Here is a 17,269-nt window from a genome sequence, read left to right as displayed (position 1 = left end):
CTGCACAAGAACTTCTGACTGGACATAGAGAAAGGGAACCCCAAAAGCCATCAGCTGACACATGAAAAAGGAGTCCAAAGGGTTCTGGGCTACCTGGTGCCCAATCGAGGAAACTGTGCTTTGCAGGCGCTGGCTTGCCACCCTAACTCTGTCAAAGAAGACGAGAGAGTACTGCACCACCCTGCTAAAGAAGGAAGCGGAGCTACCTGGGGCCCTCTCTGCTGAGGCGGAGATGGAATTTGCCCGTCCACTTCCATCACTTGCCATAGCGTCCTGCAGAGGTCCTTTGGTGTCCTGTAAGAATTGGGGAGGGGAGGATTAAATTCATATTAAAATTGGAAGTACATCCAAAATGCTCTTTTTTCATATAAAGCTATATGTACTGAAAACACTGAACTAGGAAGACATGCCTCTTGCAACTAAAATACCCCTTAATAGTCACATAAGGCAAGGTCTGAACAAAATACATTCCCTCTCAATACATTGCTTTATTTAAGCCCCCCAAAACAAGCTGGATATGCAAGAAAGCCAAAGCATTAAGATTCCTGAAGTCTGCTTATCTGGAATATAATACAAGTTTCACTTTTGGTCTTTCTTTTTGGTATAAAGTATGGCACAAATTTTGGGATAAATCCCAAAAGTTAGCATGTACTAAAAAAAAAAAAACAACAAACAAACAAGAAACAGACAGAAAGACAACAGCCATCACCACCATAGAGGTTAAATATAATCTCATGGGAGAAAGATAGGTTGTGTCATGGAAGCTTAGCAGAACTTGAATGCAAAGAGACTACCATGTAGTTTGCTCACTCTTGCTCACACAGAGTACCACAAAAATACTGAAAAGTGAATTGAAGAGACAAATTAACATGCCTTGGATTGTACAGATAAAAGCAGGGACAGTTTTCTGTAATACACGGTAGGTCTTGGTCCTATGTTTAAAGCACAAATGCTTCCATTACAGTTGTGTAGTAGAAAGGATATCCTTTCTTTCCATACAGATTCCCACTAACAGATAGCAAACACTCAAAAAAGACCAAAGGTCTTTTTTAAAGCCCATACAGATGGGTCAGAACTTCATGTTTTAGAGAAAATGCAAATAATATGTTTCATCTTAAGGAAAAATAAAACCAGTAACAGAATTCCTCTAGTCTCTAAGTGAACTGAATAAGCATTTCTGTTTAACAAGAAAACAGATCAAAATACTATTCTGAATGGAACAGTATGTTATTTTATAATAATAATGAAAAGAGAAGTGATAATTACAGAAACTGTTTTTAAGTAAAACTTATAGAACTTCAAGACATCATGACATAACAAAACAACTTGATGCATTTTGAATTTTTCTACCTTCTGGATAATAGAAAATAACATTTACTTTTTCAATGTTAAGAATCAAAACCTATGAACTTGACATTTTAGATGAAAATAATGAGTTACCTTTCCTGACACTGCTGGCCTCTTCCTTTGAGCATACCCGGAAAGTCGGTAACAGTAGTGAGGCTTACAATAGAATTTACCTGCAGATAGAATACAAATGATGGTCGACAATGAAAACAAAGCAGCTTAACACAATATAAATGTCTATCTCACTGCAACTTATTTCCTGTTGCCTTTCCCTTTGCTTCATCTAGTTTAATCAGTACGCATGGAGACAAACTCTATCTGAAGTTTTAACTCTAGCCCTCCTCTAGCTAGCTTGTTAGCCTCCTTTCTATTGGGTGCCTGACAGCCATTTAGCTTAATATCCTATCAAACACCAAAGCAAAGCTGTGAGGCTTGTGTGGTATCACATGCTAACAATGCGGCTGTGTGTGGGGAACAAAGAAATCATCACATGAAAAGCTGGCAGAAGCACTTTTGGAAAAAGCAAGAATGAATACAACCAGCAGAGGAAAGTGGGAGAGGATGGTGTTAACTCCCAAAGAGCCATCTCTGAAAATGCACAGTGACTACTTGTGGAAAGGACAATCAAGCAACAATTCATTTTCACAAACCTTTTGTGACACTACTGATTTAGTAACACCCCAGAAGCCTGAATAGGTTTTCACCATTATCTGAACGCTATCAGGAAGCCAAAGCAGCACCAGTGATACTCCAGTGCAAATAATAACAATAGGAGCAAAGTGCTAGCACAGCTATCTGCCAGTCTGCCTTTGTTACTGTATCCTGCTCAATGTCTGCAGCTCACAGCATCCCCTTCTGCTGTGACCTCCTACTCCTACAACTTCACTAATGCATTTCAATTCAATACTTTGACTTTCACTGTTTCCCCCACTTTCTCTGAACTGGTATTAGCACAGTAATTTCTAATGATTATTATTATTTTTTTTATGACAGAAAAATGGAAAATGCTATCTTTCGAGAAGTCTATGTTTAAATAAATATTTGTTAATATTGACTCTTTCAGAAACTGCTTATTCAATTTGTTTCAGGGGGAAATGTCTGAAAAGAGAAACAACAGAAAGGCAGAATATAAAAATTCTCAGACTTTGAACGTTCTTCAGTGAAAAGAACTAGATGAATAACAGCTATGTGCACATACCTTGTTATTTTTCTCTCAAAGAAAACTCAGATTGAAATATGAGCTGGATTTTCACAACAATTGGACTGGATAGGATACCACATATTTCTGTTTGGACATGTATTCTTCATATACATATGTATATGAAACTTAAGCATGTTAAGTTATCATTTCAGAATCAATGCTGAGACTCCAAGCTTTCTGTTTGCTTCATTGAAACTATCTGGCCATAGCTAAGTTTGTTGGCAGAGGGCATCACTAAATCTGGTGGCAAAAACTGTTTCAGCCCATAGAGCTGACAGAAGAGCTCAGTCTGTTATTGCTAAACATTTAATCCAGTACTCCATTACTTCCGAATGCACTACATAACAGCAGTGCTTAAAAAAATGTTTTGTCCCAACTCTGATTACTGATGAAGCTGTTACTTTTACACGTTGACTTCAAAATCATCGTTGGCCCCTTTAAACTCGTAAGTCAAGTCTGCTGACCTTCTGGCCAGGGAATAATGCGTTTTCTATGTCTTACTTGGAGACTGGTTTGATTCTTCAATCCTTCGTGACACAGCAAGTCCATTACTGAAGGCAGTTATATAATTCATCATTAATAGATACATTATTTTGGTTCTTTTTTGCTCCTTATGCCTAGCTGATGTTTCCATGGGCATTATCCTACCCAATATCTTCAAAAAAAATATTCCAGTTACCCACAGAAGATTTCTATCAATTTTATAACTTTTCAGTCTACACGGAATATTCTGGAGTTCCATTCCATGCCATGCAGCTTACTGAAATTTTTACTTCATCTTAGCTTCAATGAATGTGGGAAAGGGTTAGTTCTAGAACTTTTTTACGCTTATTTTGGTTTATACTCAATCATTTCTGGTATAGAATCCTTTCCATCGTTTTGTACATGTTTTCCTATTGAGATAGGAGTAAAGATAAACGACAGCTGTGAAACACTATTGTTGATATACATAAAGGTTTCTCTAAGACACTTTCTACTTCATTCTTTCTTCAGAAAATATGAAATTTCTGTTAATTCCTGTTCAAGCAACAAATGCAACACATTGCTATTCTTTGACAAAAGTTACTTTTCACAAGTGATGTGTGATTTCAAATCATTATTTTCAACATGCACAATTTCTGGATGACAAAATGTGTTAGATCTCCTGACATATTGTTCTGGTTTCTGGTTAGGTATATCTGATTATATTCTTAGGTAAATCCATCCATGTAGGTTCAACAGTCTAAGAGTCTTTGGAACTGAAGTTACTCCCTTCCCTAACTCACCAAACTTCCAAGATGGTTAAAAGAATTCTGACAAAAAAGCAATTTCTCTTACCATCTTCAATATCATAGGCGTAAGACGACAATCGCAGAGTGGTGGCACAGTATTCACACTTGAAGCAACTGCGGTGGAAGAACTTGCCTTCAGCACTCAGCCTCTCCATCACGTAGACTCGCTTGTGGCAGAAGTAACAGACATCGCTGCCTCCCAGGTTTTGGGGGAACTCCTTTTTGAGTGAGCCCTAGACAGAAATAGGCATAACTAAATTTGTGCATGTCCAGTCTCTCGAGATTGTGTGGTCATATCTTCTCCTCATCTTTGCAGACACAGGAGCATCTGGATGCTGCTGTTCTTTGACACATGGGTGCTGCAGTTCTTTGACACAAATCAGTTTTAGCCAGGACACCAAAAACTAACCTTGAAGTCCAGTGAAGAAAGTCCTAGGATACCACACCTACATATGTGAGGAGTAAATTAAGCTCTGGATTGAGGAGTGAACACAAGTACTATTAAACACGACCCTGAAATAAATAACTGAAGCAGGCATAGGATGGAAAGGCAAAAACATTAGAAATCCCTCAAACAGCAGTTCTTAGACCTTCATTATCAAAGTTGGTATCTCCTCCAGAAAACAGTAATGCTGAAGTAGCCCCAGTGGACCAAAAACATCTTCATAAATGTGACCGGCAGTTTCTCAACTGTTTATACACAATCGTTAGACACTGAGATTAAATTCAAACATTTTGCAAGGAAAACCAGGACAAGAGTGAGGGGGGATGGAGAAAGGGAGGTGAAGTCTTTGACAAAGCTACTATAAATTCCATCAGCTGTGCTAACAACCGGACACTCACAATACTTTGGATCTACAGAACATCTAATCACAAACACGTCACCTTCTGTGCATCGTCTTACCAGTTCCTTCTTGTCTAGAAGGGTTTTGGGTTGCTCTTTCCTTTGAAGCTGATTGGCTATCTGCTCAGCTAACGAGCTCACGCCGCCTGTGTACATCTTTATGTACTTCTACCAGATGGAGGGAATGAAACAAAAGGGAAGTGAGAAAAGAAAAAAAAAATTTAAAAAATGACTGAAAAGATAATAGGTTAGGTGGTGAAAAGGTGCAGAGAGGTGAAATCATGCCAAAACTGTGGACAATATGAAGTGACAGGTAGTAACAGCAAAGCTAGTGTCATCAGTAATCCCTAGAACAGTCCAATATCGACTGCAACCATGAAAAAGAAGGTTTGCATTTTGCGTTCTGTATGTGCTGTAGAAGTACTAAGATGATGAAGAGAGCAGAGCTTACTTTTGGTTGTGGGGTATTTCACACCTGGAAACCTGAACATATACACTTCTCAAAGATGAAAGCAAATATAGGTAAAGATTTTACATTCCAGGTGAAATTGGCATCACAATCAAAAATCATTTAGAAGACATGTCACAGAGTCTAATGTAATATGCTGATTGCAACATATTTAGCACATTTGCAACAGCTCAGCACAATATACTTATATGCTTAGCAATTGGAAAGAACTCGTTTACAGAGCATTCATAGAGCAGGAAGAAATCCTTAAATCATGAACTCACAGTGATTCAAAAATACTATTTTTTCCAATGCTAAAAATACATAGAAGTTTACAGGGAAAAAGAGGCAAGAACCTCATCCAACACATTAAAGCCATACTTGCGTACACCTGGAACACGCATTTGATCAACTGTGAACATGGCTTTATGACTAGGCTTTCCTCCATTATGGATATTGACTGTCTCCAAAACTTTGGATATCTAAAACCCCTCCAGCATTCTGAGAAATCTAGGCGGGTTGGCTGTTACCTTACACAGTACAAAACGAGTGTTTGCAAGCCAAGTTCAGTCACTGCAGGAGCGGAGGAAGTGTTCTTCACAGGAAATAATTTCAGCCATCAGCAGTAATTACATAGTTAAGAAAATTATGTGGTTATATCCGTGTTAGCTTAATCACACTGCAAACACCATGTATTTGACTCAGAGCAGCAAGGAGCACGCCAAGCAATTTTCCTTTTCCAGACTAAGAAGTATTATGAATGTTTCTAGCTGGAGTCTCCTAAGCAAATGAAAGAGCAGAGACACACTGGCTTCTGGTATAACAGTAAGCTGAAGGAAAAGACTGGAGTCTTATCTCAAAAACCCCTTTACCCATAGTAGAACTTGTCTGAAGCACACTAGTTATTTCCCACAACTAGTAAGAGCATAAATCTCACGAGTGTGGTTATTAGCCTTTTAGAAATGTATATAACCTTCACCTGTTCAGACACGAGAAAAGCAGGATGCATCACAAAAAAAAAAATACTGAAGAACGGGTACTTCTGGGAGAAATGGTTTTAAAAACAGTGTGCTCGGCCATCAGAAATTATCATTGCTATTACTGAAAGTCCTAATTCATTAACCTGTGTCACTGTCATAAAGAAGGTTTATTTCTGACGATAAAGAATTTATACTCACTGCTCTTACAGAGCTCTTCCATGGGAAGCGTGTGCTTTTAACAGAAATTTTATTTTAGCTGAAACTGTATTTCTACTGAGCAAGTTCTGATTTGAAACCTTCATCCAACCTTAATTCAGGATCTTTGAATTTCAACCAACACATATACAGTTTTGTGCCTGAACAGTGACTATGCTAATATTAACTCACAATACCATGGATTAATTAGTGTGAGAAATTTAGTTGCTGAATTTTTTATTTTGGGCTCAGTGTTTCTGATATTTCTTTTACTATACATGACGTCTGGCCTAACACTGGATTTTCAGTGAAACATTTTGTGTTTCCTCCCTTGGGCAAATGCCTTCAAGATGTAGAAAGTTCTGAAACATTTTGAACCCACTTCAGCTTAGGTCAAATCAAGTTCCTGTTGTTTGTTTTACACATGACAACTACAACTAGTTCAAATTCCCAGTGATTTTTCAGAAAGCCAAAGTACTTTGTGCTTCATACAATCCGTTAAGCATATACACACAAACATAGTCTGTAGTTTGGCCCAAACTCTCAAGAAAAGCAGCAAGCAAAACAAGAAAGCTTTACTCCAAAGCTAGATCATTAGTGCTCAAAAGTCTGATTTGAGAGTGGGATGTACCAGAAGCCTTGTCATTTGTACCACATGTTAAATATACTTAGTTTCAAACTGGTTTAGGGTTGACAATAACCAAGCCATGTGACAGGCTGCCTCTGGTTTCTCATTTGTGCATGAATATGCACAGATACTGCATTCTGCAGGTGAAGCAGTGCCAGCCTAGCCATCTCTTGTGGTATGTCCCTGGGTGATGGGACCAGGGTGGGGCAAGCAGACACAGCTGAGTGCACCTTGCAATGCTCAAGCTAATGCTACCTGTCGAAGAGAGTCAGATGAAGGTGAAGAAGGGCGATTAGAAGAACGGAGGCTAAGGGAGAGCTCCCACTGGTCAACAAAGAATCGACGAGACGGTTCAGTCTCAGGCTAAAAAATAAAATAAAAATCAAAGCAATCATACATGACTATGAAGGAAAAACAGGAGAAAGTGAGAACAAAAATAGGCCCTTCTTCCCATGAGCAAGAAAAAAGTAATTATCAGAGAAGATGCACTGGACATTTTTTCCAAGTTGTCCCATAAGGGTCTTTTTCTCCCTAGTGAGCCAGAGTAAGTTATTCTTAATTTGCCCTTTATTTGGTTTTAAGTTATTTAGGATCATTTGGAAGCAGTTACCTACTTCCACAGATGTCCAGCCTCCTATAACCCAACCAGCTAAACCACTGGCACAGATCCCAGATCAATTTCCTCTGCTCCTCCCGAACCTGCCATTATTCTTTATTCCTGGCTCAAGACACTACGATCGTATTTCAGGCCAAGTGAGACCTCTTCTATATTTTAACTATATAAACCAAAAGCCTGCTCTCCTTAGGGGTGGAAGAGAAAGAAATTAACTTGTATGTGTTGCCAGTAATCAGCATCAAGTTTCCAACATAACATTTAATGTCAGCAGATTTGAAACATCATGCTAAAAAGAATGAAACAATAAAATGCAGTCTGCTGTTCAATGCTGTTTCAATGATTTGCTTATGAAATGGCAAACAGCAAATCCCAAAGTGAGAATGTGCATCCTTCTGAAACCATTTTTTCACAGAAGAGCCCCAAAATTGGCCTCTCTCATTATCTCTATAGTTCATTAATGCCCATCTCCCAAGAACCTACTTAATGTAAATAGGAAAAAAAATTGGTAGCTAAACATATCAGACACTGCTGGTAGCAATTTATAGGAATGCACAGTTTCTGTCTGGAAGAAAAAAAAATATGTAAATTTCAAATATTTGACCCACTTTCAATTTTAAAAAAGAAAATTATGCTTTGGGTTATAAAAAGGAAAACTAAATGTCATATAGCTGCTTGACCCACAAAAACAGCTATTTCTAGCAATTTAGAATAGGCTAGCTTCAAGATTAAATCTACTAGGCAAAATGTAAAATAGCTGGGATTTCAGAAATGTAACTGTTTGTTTTATACACCAATTTTCTGTACTTAAGATCATCAACATTTAACCAAATTGATTTTCTGAAAATTTCTTACTTGGCTTTCTCTCTTACTATTCTACTTTTTCTTGATTTCTTTCCTCAAATCCCACATCATAATCTATCATTGTCTGCAGTGTTCCAACATCTGTTTTCTTTTTCCTGTCTGCCTGACCCGCTTTATCCTATCCTCCACTTTGTGTTCTACATCTCCCCTTTATTTTCTCTCATCCTTAATTCTGCACTATACAGAAATAAGATTTTTTTTTCCTTGCAGTGTAATGCTGTTAATCTTTTCCATCCTCAAAAAGAGCCTAGACGTACTAGAGAGCAACACAAAAAGTAGGAAGTAAATGTTTTGGGCCCCATGTTAATTCTGTATCACTACTTCAACTGAGTAATGAAATACATGTGAGCATGCTGTCCTTGGATCATGACTGAGATCTTCAGTTGTGTCACCCCTTAATGAATAGATGATAATATGTTTAAAGGAGTCTTCTTACCCCGTCCTTCATTGTTTCTTCTATGTCCCCAACATCCTATTTCAAATCCAGCCAAAGGTTCATTCTGCCTTCCTGGAGAACAGCTTCACTGATTTTAATCAGCAAAGACTGCATCCCCAAAGAACACCAATTTAAAGTGACCTAGTTGTTATAAATTCTCCTTTGACATCCCTTGGAAAAGTTATGCCCACCAACAAAAGTTCTGGGACAATTTATACTCCCGCTCAAGAAGACAGCTTGGTTTTGGATAGTTAACTCAAAACCATAAATTCTGAAAAACTAATCACTTATGTAGATGGTGTTTTCCAAAGGCACTCTCCAGATTGCCAAAGGCTGTTGAAGGTAACCAAAAACAGCTAGGAACAAGAAACAAAAGAAGGCACAGTTCAAACTGGCATGCTCCCCTATGCCAGAGAAGACAAACAGGAGAGAATTGAACACAAAACCAAACCAAAAGTGTACAGTAGAATCAAAGAAAATCTGCACAAGCTGCCAGCTCTGTTGCTGGAAATAAGTACACAGGAAATATGGACGGAGAAGTAGTACTTCAGAGCCAGCAGTTATGCTTGGAAAATGCAAGTGTTCTTGCTTCCAGAAGCAAGTATATCTGGTGAGCAACTGACTGGTAAATTACCACTGTGAGAAGACTTGATCCATGGTCCAGCTGCTTTTCAGCATGCACTCTGAAGCTTGCAGGCTGTTTTTTTACCTTATTATTTATACTATTTTGTGAAACAAACATTCTCATTCCTCAAGGAAAGAGTTAAAAACCAGCAAGCATGATAAAAAATACTACCCAAAATGAGCGTGATCTTTTCTTTTTAGCCATGTGATTGTGTACAGGCAATGGTCCCTGTATTCTGGTGAATTTTACCACCCCTCTGAGCACAGATGCCAGTGGTACCCAGAATCACACCCTGATGCAGGACGCCAGATAGGCAGGGCTGTAGTCACCTGATGCCTCACGGCAGGCCTGGACTCCAGGAGGGCAGCCAGCTGACATGCCCTTTGTTCAACATTCTCAGGCACTTGGTCATCAGAAAAAAAACGAGGAGATCTCTGTGAGATAAGGAAGGAGGGAAGAAGTAAACAAACCAGAAAAAAAATCCCCCAAAGGAAAAGACAACAAAATGCCAGACACAAGGTAGGAAATTCACATGCAGAGCAGTAAGAAGCTCCCTACCGAAGACTGTTTTCATTTCCACTGTGTACTGCATTAATGTTCTAATGAAGAACTAAATTTTGACACTCCAGGCTAAGACAAAATCAGCTGAATTAGACATTATTCACAACTTTCCCACCTAGGACAGCTGCAGCCAAAACCAAACAAGCGCGTAGCCTCTCTCTGGCATTGCCATCCAAACAAAAACAAAACCCAACCAAACAAATCCCAAACCCAAAACAAAACAAACAAAAAACCACTCTTCATCAAGATGTGGCTTTATCATGCACAAAGGAACTTGTTCACCAATTTATTTCACCCTAGTGCTTGTTTGTCGAGGATTTCCTTTACACATCTACACCTGCACATATTTGTGTTTCTCAGATTTTCTGAACAGAAACACACATTTTTAGGACAATATATTCCAGTGTTCATAAAGAATTAAATAAACTCTTTAAAGATGCTTGTATATGAAGAGAATGCTGTGCTTATAAAAGAGAGGATGTTTAATGAGACTGGCTGGTTGAAGCAAAATCAAACTAGCACAGAAGTTGCTGATTTTACTTCTGCAACTTCTGTCCTACTTGTTCTTACTGCACCATCATGTCAACACACCCCAGGCACTATATCTGACACCTCTGCTATTCTGGTCTTTCATATCAATCCTGCTGAACTGTTGTGTGTTGCACATAGTGACATGGAACAAAGGCCTGACTTTCGGCCTGCTATACAGGACACAGTATCACTTGCAACATCATACAGCATTCAGCTAATTTGTTTGTAGTGTTCAAAAGTAAATGCACCAGGAACTACAACTGTGTGTGTGAAGAAACCTCAGGCTTAATCTCTCAAGAAAGCTCAAGTGCTGCTACATACTGTTAGCTGTTCTCCAAAGCAGAACAGAAAATTGGGTTCACACCCAATCAATGAGAAACACTTTTCCCATTCAAACACATTAATAATACTCTCTATTTTCAGCTGCTCTCAATTCCACCTACTCCTTCCTACTAGATCATTTTCACTAAAACTAGGACCTATTATAAAGCTGTGGGCTTCTGTGTCACTGCAGACACATGCTTATTCATTTTCTAATGCCTGTCAGAAAACACTCAGCCCACAAGTGTCTTTTGTGTAGAACACATTTTTGAAGTTACAACAGTTTTACAGCTGGCTACCATTTATGACTTAATTCATTAAAAGCCTTTACTGGAATGTCAATTAATTTGTCAATATGAGTTCAAATCATCCAATTCTTTTGAGTGCCTATCTTTCCTTTTCCCATGCTTCTGGATAACACTGAATCATTGAGACAGGCTGTTGAATATTTAATTGTTAAGAAGGCTTCAACCCTCTATACTAAATAATGCCTCATCATTTTTCCTTTTACTTTGGCCTGTAGGAGGCAGGATGGAATGCCAGTTGTTTAACCATCCAGAAAGCAAGCAGTGAACACAATGCAACCATGTTCGCATGAACTAGCACAAAACATAACTCTTCTTGTTCTGCTACAGCCACAGCACACTTCAAAAAGAGGTGTAAGAGAAAAAGGAGAATGGGAAGAGCTTAAGTGCCAAATCTATGGCAAAATACAAGCATACAGCAAACTGTTGATGAAGGCTTGTTATGCGTTTGTGTGGGCATCACGCAGAAATAGTTGACTGCTCCTGACTCTCAGCAGTTTCAGCGTGTTAACAGTAGCATTAGGATAAGTGCTTCACTACTCAGTATGTTTGCTCCCTGTATTGCACACAGCTGTGTCATCAGCATCCATGCCATTGTTCATGCTCTTTACCCTTCCTTGTCTGGGACTCTGCTCCCCAAGATAGTCAGCACCAGGTTCCCTGTTTCTCTGCAGGCAACAAATTATGAGCTTAGTAACAATCACAGACCAACTTCCTAGTCAAAACAGACTGAATTAGATTTTTCTTAACATGTAGGCAGAAAAGAAGTCATAACGATAGAAAAACAATTTACTGAGAAGAATATTTTAAAACTGGCAGTAATGACTTGGTTCCTGTAGGGAAGATATTAAAAAAAGTTCATATAGATTCATATTAAATCTGTTAACCACAGTGTAATAAAATTAGTACTATAAAGATGAGAAGACACTCAACATCTGCTGTGATGTTAGATCAAAGGAAAGAAATAGAAAGTTTAAAGGAATTGGCAGAATGAATGCATTAGAAGTGCAGAGTTTTTAAAAGACATCGGTGTAACAAGCACACAGATCCATTTGACTTGCTATGTGGTGTGGGCCAAGACAATTCAGAAAAAGAATAAGGAAGAAAAAACATCTCCAAAGGCAGTCCCTCAACTGGCCCTAACAGATTACTTACGCAGCACAGGAGGTAAAATTCCTCTGAGTTAAAAGGAGGAAGTGGACAATGCCTTTTTATTTTTTTTTTTAATTTGAACAAAAATGTTTCCTACAGGACACAAGCTAGAAAATGGTCTAAGTATGTTTGGACCCAGCAGCAGTCAGTTCTCATGACTGAACTAGGCAAGCAAGAGAGAGTCACAGGACAAACAAACAAAATACTTGGAGGAGACAGGGAGGGAAAACACAGAGCTAAAGGGTCCTCAGTAACTGAAAGCCCATTTTTTAAATATGGAAAGTGATTGCCACACCATAGATTGAAAAATAAGTCTCAACATTTAACTTAGTTTGTCATAAGCTCGGGGAAAATCTTCAAAGGATCTTGATGAGAGGAAGGCTGCTAGCTATCACAGCGTCTGGTGCCCAGCCACAGGACAAGTGGCCGTGGACACAAACTCAAGCAAAGGAGGTTCTGGCTCAATATGAGGGGGCACTTCTTTACTGTGAGGGTGACAGAGCACTGGGTCAGGTTGCCCAGAGGCTGTGGAGTCTCCTACTCCGGAGACATTCAAAATCTGCTTGGATGCCATCCTGTGCAATGTGCTCTGGGTGACCCTGCTTGAGCAGAGGGGATGGACCAGATGAACTCTAGAAGTCCCTTCCATTCTGTGATGATACAATTTCTCATTACAGTTGACTCAGTTTAGATGTGGGTTTTGCTAATGAGAAGGGCGTTCCTCACCTATTCGACCCAGATGTGTATTCCTGAATCCTTCCTTGCACCATGCTGTCCACAGTGTACCAGAAAACAAGCTACTTTTTTTGTTCGAACAATTTCAAATCAGATTGGTAAGCAGAGCTGACTTGTCTGCACAAATCTGACACAGGAGAGGCAGCAGAGGAAGTGTGGTCCAGAGGCTGTAGTGAGGGCAGATGAAATGTAACATGTAACTGTACTCTGAGACACCACAGCAGTAAGACAAGTCAAACAATATGTTCAAGAATGTCCCTTTTCTATTCTGCTAAAAGTAGAGTTTATAGGAAAACAAGTGCTCAGCAAAGAAACGTTTTCCACCTTTGGGGAAATCTTTTTGGGTCTAAGGAACTGTAGCTGCCTTTTTATCAGCTAAAGATTAGTTAAGGGCTGATGCGGAAGGAGAATTTATTACTGCAGTAGGAAAATGGAACAAAAATAAAGACAGACAACTCAAAGAAGCAGGATGACCATGTATAACAAATAAGACACAGATATTTAAATATTTCAGGTAATATGTAACTAGAAGGACAACATATACATGTGTACACACATCTGATTCACATGTATACACTGTGTTCAGAACAACTCCAAATGCAAACTCAGACAGACTGAACACAAACTCTTGAGACACAGGCCTGGATGTGGGGCACCAAACTGGACATGTGCAGGCCACAACAACTCAAAAAAGGACTTCATACAATAAATCTGAAAGATTTTCATGGATACAACAGCAAATTCTCAGTCACACTTCTATAAACAAAGCACAGAGATGGAGAAAAGTTGCAATTTCCATCCCTGAACTACTCCAAACATACTAACTTCTGTTTATTAAAAAAGGAGCCTTTGGCCAGTGAATGACCTATATATAACACAGGATCAAGTTCTAATACTTAGACAAAAGCACACCTACTGAATTTCTAAGAAGCATATATATATCTTAAAGGTAGACGTGGCCCTAATTTTATTTCAGTTCTATTTTGCTGCAACTCAAAACTGAAGAAGGCTACTATAATTACCAATTACCCTAGAGTAAAGTCTCAGAATCTCCAGTGCATTAGACAATCGTCAAAATGATGCTTCTTCTGAGCTAATGCTGACCTGTGTTTCTATATTAAGAGGTTGAAGAAGCCCTATCACCCTCCAAAAAAAAGAAAATTGGAAATATATTTGTAAGTGGGATGTCTGGTAATCAATTTAGTCATTTGTACAAAGCAGTAATGAAGAGAGAGGGACAGAGCATGCAGAGGGAATCACCTGCTGCCTGGGATACGGTGGAGAGGAAGGTGCAGTGGAAGAGAGCATGATCACTTTTTTGGGGCAGGTCCGACAACGTTCCTTACTCCTCATCTTTTTTTTAAAACAAAAAAAGAAAAAAAAATCATAATAACGGTAGAAAAGCTAAGATAACATTACCCTTGACTTTGTAAGACTGGCTAGAATGCATAAGCTGAGAGACCGCGATCCTATGCTCGTAGCTCTTATAAATGACCTAAAGCCACATTTTATCCAAGCTGAAAGAGAGAAAATTTTCACCCATATTCACAAGATCACATATCCACTTGACAGATAATTCTAGAACAGCCAATAAACATGTAGTTATAGCAATAATCGATTCAACCAACAGTTTCTGAGTCAAGGTCTTATGCTCAGTCAAATGCAAAACTCGAAACTCTTGGTAGCAGAGTTGGACTGCTCTTGTTGCTTTGCGAAAAATTACATCGTCCTGTGCCTTGCAATGTTTAAGAATATTCATCCTGTTGACCTGATTACTCTTGCTTGCAGCTTATTAGCAATACAACTCAAGTTGCAGTATCCTGTTCTCAGCTTCTCTACCTTACAGATATTAAACTGTCTCAGGCAAGTTAAACTGTGCTTTGCCATTCTACTAGAAGAGAAATACAGCTGCTTTCAAGGCAGCATGTAGCCATACTGAATAAACTGAATACTACAGAATGCATACATGCCCTCATTTTTATATACTGAAAGAACATGCCTTGCTAGTTCTTTATGTCCCCACTACATACAGTCTTTTCTCCACCATTTCTAGATATTTAATGTATTGTATGCTTATTTCTTTTTTCCTTTTCTTTTCACAGGAGCATATCTGGAAATTGTTGCACTGAAAAAAAAAAAAAAAAAAAAAAAAAGCTTGTGTATCCAGAGTCACTACTAGATAGCCTCCAAAGAAACAGCGTGCTGTGTAAAGATATTATAGATAATCGTTATGGTCCTGACAGCTGAGCTGGTGCTAACATGTATTTGGGAGTTCTCTTCCCCTTCACCAAAAAAGTAAACTCTAATTCAAACAGATGCTACAAGCAGCTTAAACTAAGCCACATGACTTTGCACTGAAGTGGATGAGGAGCATTCAAAAGGCTCAGCTGTGCAGGCACTAATCTCTAGCAGAAAGGGAGGTAACATTTTCAATCACTACAGCTGTTCATAGACTGTCATCTGACCATCGCCTAGTTTGCATTTGAAATTTCTGTGTATTCCCAAACTTGTGTAATTTTCCATGGCAGATCATGGAATATAACATTGTATGGGTATATGAAGTACATATTCAGTCCTCCAGTAGGATGCATCTCTAAACATGCAAAGTCAAAGATGGCTACAGGAACAAGGAAACAAAGACTTATCAACATATTTAAATGAGAAATTAAGTAGGAAAACAGTATTTGCAGAAATCATAGATTTAAGTTTTCTTCTGCTGAGATTTCAGCTCCAGCTCACTGTGGTCATCTCACACATTACATATCTTTAAAAATCACAGTTCCAACAGAATTACTGAGAAGGGTTTTTACCAACAAGCTTTTATCACACATCAGGAAATCCTCTTGAAAGAACAAGCATCAGACATCCAGAGGCAGAAGAGATTTGTGCTGCACATCATGTGATCTCTATCTTACAAGTGTCTTCATACACATCAGTGATTTACACTTGTGCATTACACACATACCTTCTTGTTGTTAGGAGGCTATGAAACTATGGCAGAAAAATGCTGAAGACCATAAGTTCAAAGACTGGAATCCAGGACAAAATTCAGTTTGAAGGGCTAGTCTCCCACATGATAAACAGTCAGATACTCTTCTGGATAGACTACATGGCTTTCTAATAGCTTCATGATCCCTGATGAGATGCTCTTTCCAAAAAGCAGTGAAAATGGAAAGCAACAGAACGCAATGTAGAAGATAATTTTAGTACAACTAGAGGTTAATTTGAGATTATCCACCATATCACAAAATGCAATCCAGATTTTTTAGGAGATACCGTATCACATAAAAAATTGCACATTTCTCCTGTGCACATACACAAACATTATCCTCATGCATTACCAGCTGTTGCTGAGATGTTCACAGTAGCATGAACCCAGTTTTGACAACACAGATCAGCATTCCCAAATTGTAGTTCAACAAAGCAAACACTGCAATCTAATTCAGGAGGAAAATGCAGGCCACACTGAACACTTACAGCAGCAGACTGAGGAGGTTTTTAACCTGTTTGATCCTTTCAAGGTTTTTCCTTTTCAGGAGAGATAACAAGAAGGTCTTGTGATGAAAGTAAAAACTACTTCAGAACAGATTCTGCCAAGACTTCACTCTTTCTAGGAATTCTGTCTTTCCAAGCCATCCCTATCCCACCTCTACAGCAGACACAGAGACACTCTGCATTATAAACTGAAACTGTTTGGCTGGTAACTCTTTATGGAACAGCAAAATTCTAGACTTAAAATGATAAGCAAGGACAGCTAATGAAGTCCATCTGACAGACACTGGCAAGCCACAGCCTAAGGCAGATGTAAATTCTCCAAAAAAAACCCTGGTGGTCCAACCCAGACCACTTCCTACACAAACATCCAGTTCTCCCCTATAATTATTCTTGCTGCCTTGGCAGTACGCTTTCCTCTTCCATGCAGCTTCCAAGGTGCAGGACCAAACCTATCAATCACAAGACAGGAAACTGTCCTTCTCCCACAAACCCCTGAGGACCTCAACTTCATTCTGCCTGTGGGCAAATATATGAGGCAACTAGTTGTTTTCTTCAAAAGCAGGTCACCACTTTGTCCTCTTCAGGAACTGCTTTGCTCCTCTTCAAAGGACTCCTCAGTAGAAGTCTCTCATTATGCGATATTATCTTATGCAGAATCACTGAACAGAAGGTTCTGCTTGTGAACTCTGACATTTGTGCCAAACAAGAGACCCTTTA

The 17,269-nt window shown here is 38.9% G+C and overlaps 1 protein-coding gene across 5 annotated transcripts in view; it reads right to left on the bottom strand.

Annotated features, from left to right (window-relative positions):
• MICAL3 (microtubule associated monooxygenase, calponin and LIM domain containing 3) overlaps window positions 1-17,269 on the bottom strand; it is a 117,228-nt gene that overhangs the window by 70,243 nt on the left and 29,716 nt on the right. For all 5 annotated transcript variants that reach the window (XM_084294287.1, XM_084294284.1, XM_084294283.1 and 2 more), the window contains exons 18-24: window positions 11,782-11,838; window positions 9,782-9,886; window positions 7,170-7,277; window positions 4,724-4,831; window positions 3,866-4,052; window positions 1,441-1,520; window positions 207-294 (exon numbers count right to left, since the gene is read on the bottom strand). In XM_084294287.1, coding sequence (XP_084150413.1) covers window positions 207-294; window positions 1,441-1,520; window positions 3,866-4,052; window positions 4,724-4,831; window positions 7,170-7,277; window positions 9,782-9,886; window positions 11,782-11,838 — 733 coding nt within the window. The remainder of the gene's footprint in view (window positions 1-206; window positions 295-1,440; window positions 1,521-3,865; window positions 4,053-4,723; window positions 4,832-7,169; window positions 7,278-9,781; window positions 9,887-11,781; window positions 11,839-17,269) is intronic.

This window comes from Netta rufina (assembly GCF_964035555.1).
Source record: "Netta rufina genome assembly, chromosome: 1".
In the NCBI taxonomy this organism is placed as follows: domain Eukaryota; kingdom Metazoa; phylum Chordata; class Aves; order Anseriformes; family Anatidae; genus Netta; species Netta rufina.
The sequence above is the reverse complement of the archived record's forward strand: the minus strand, read 5'-3'. Positions and strand labels throughout refer to the sequence as shown.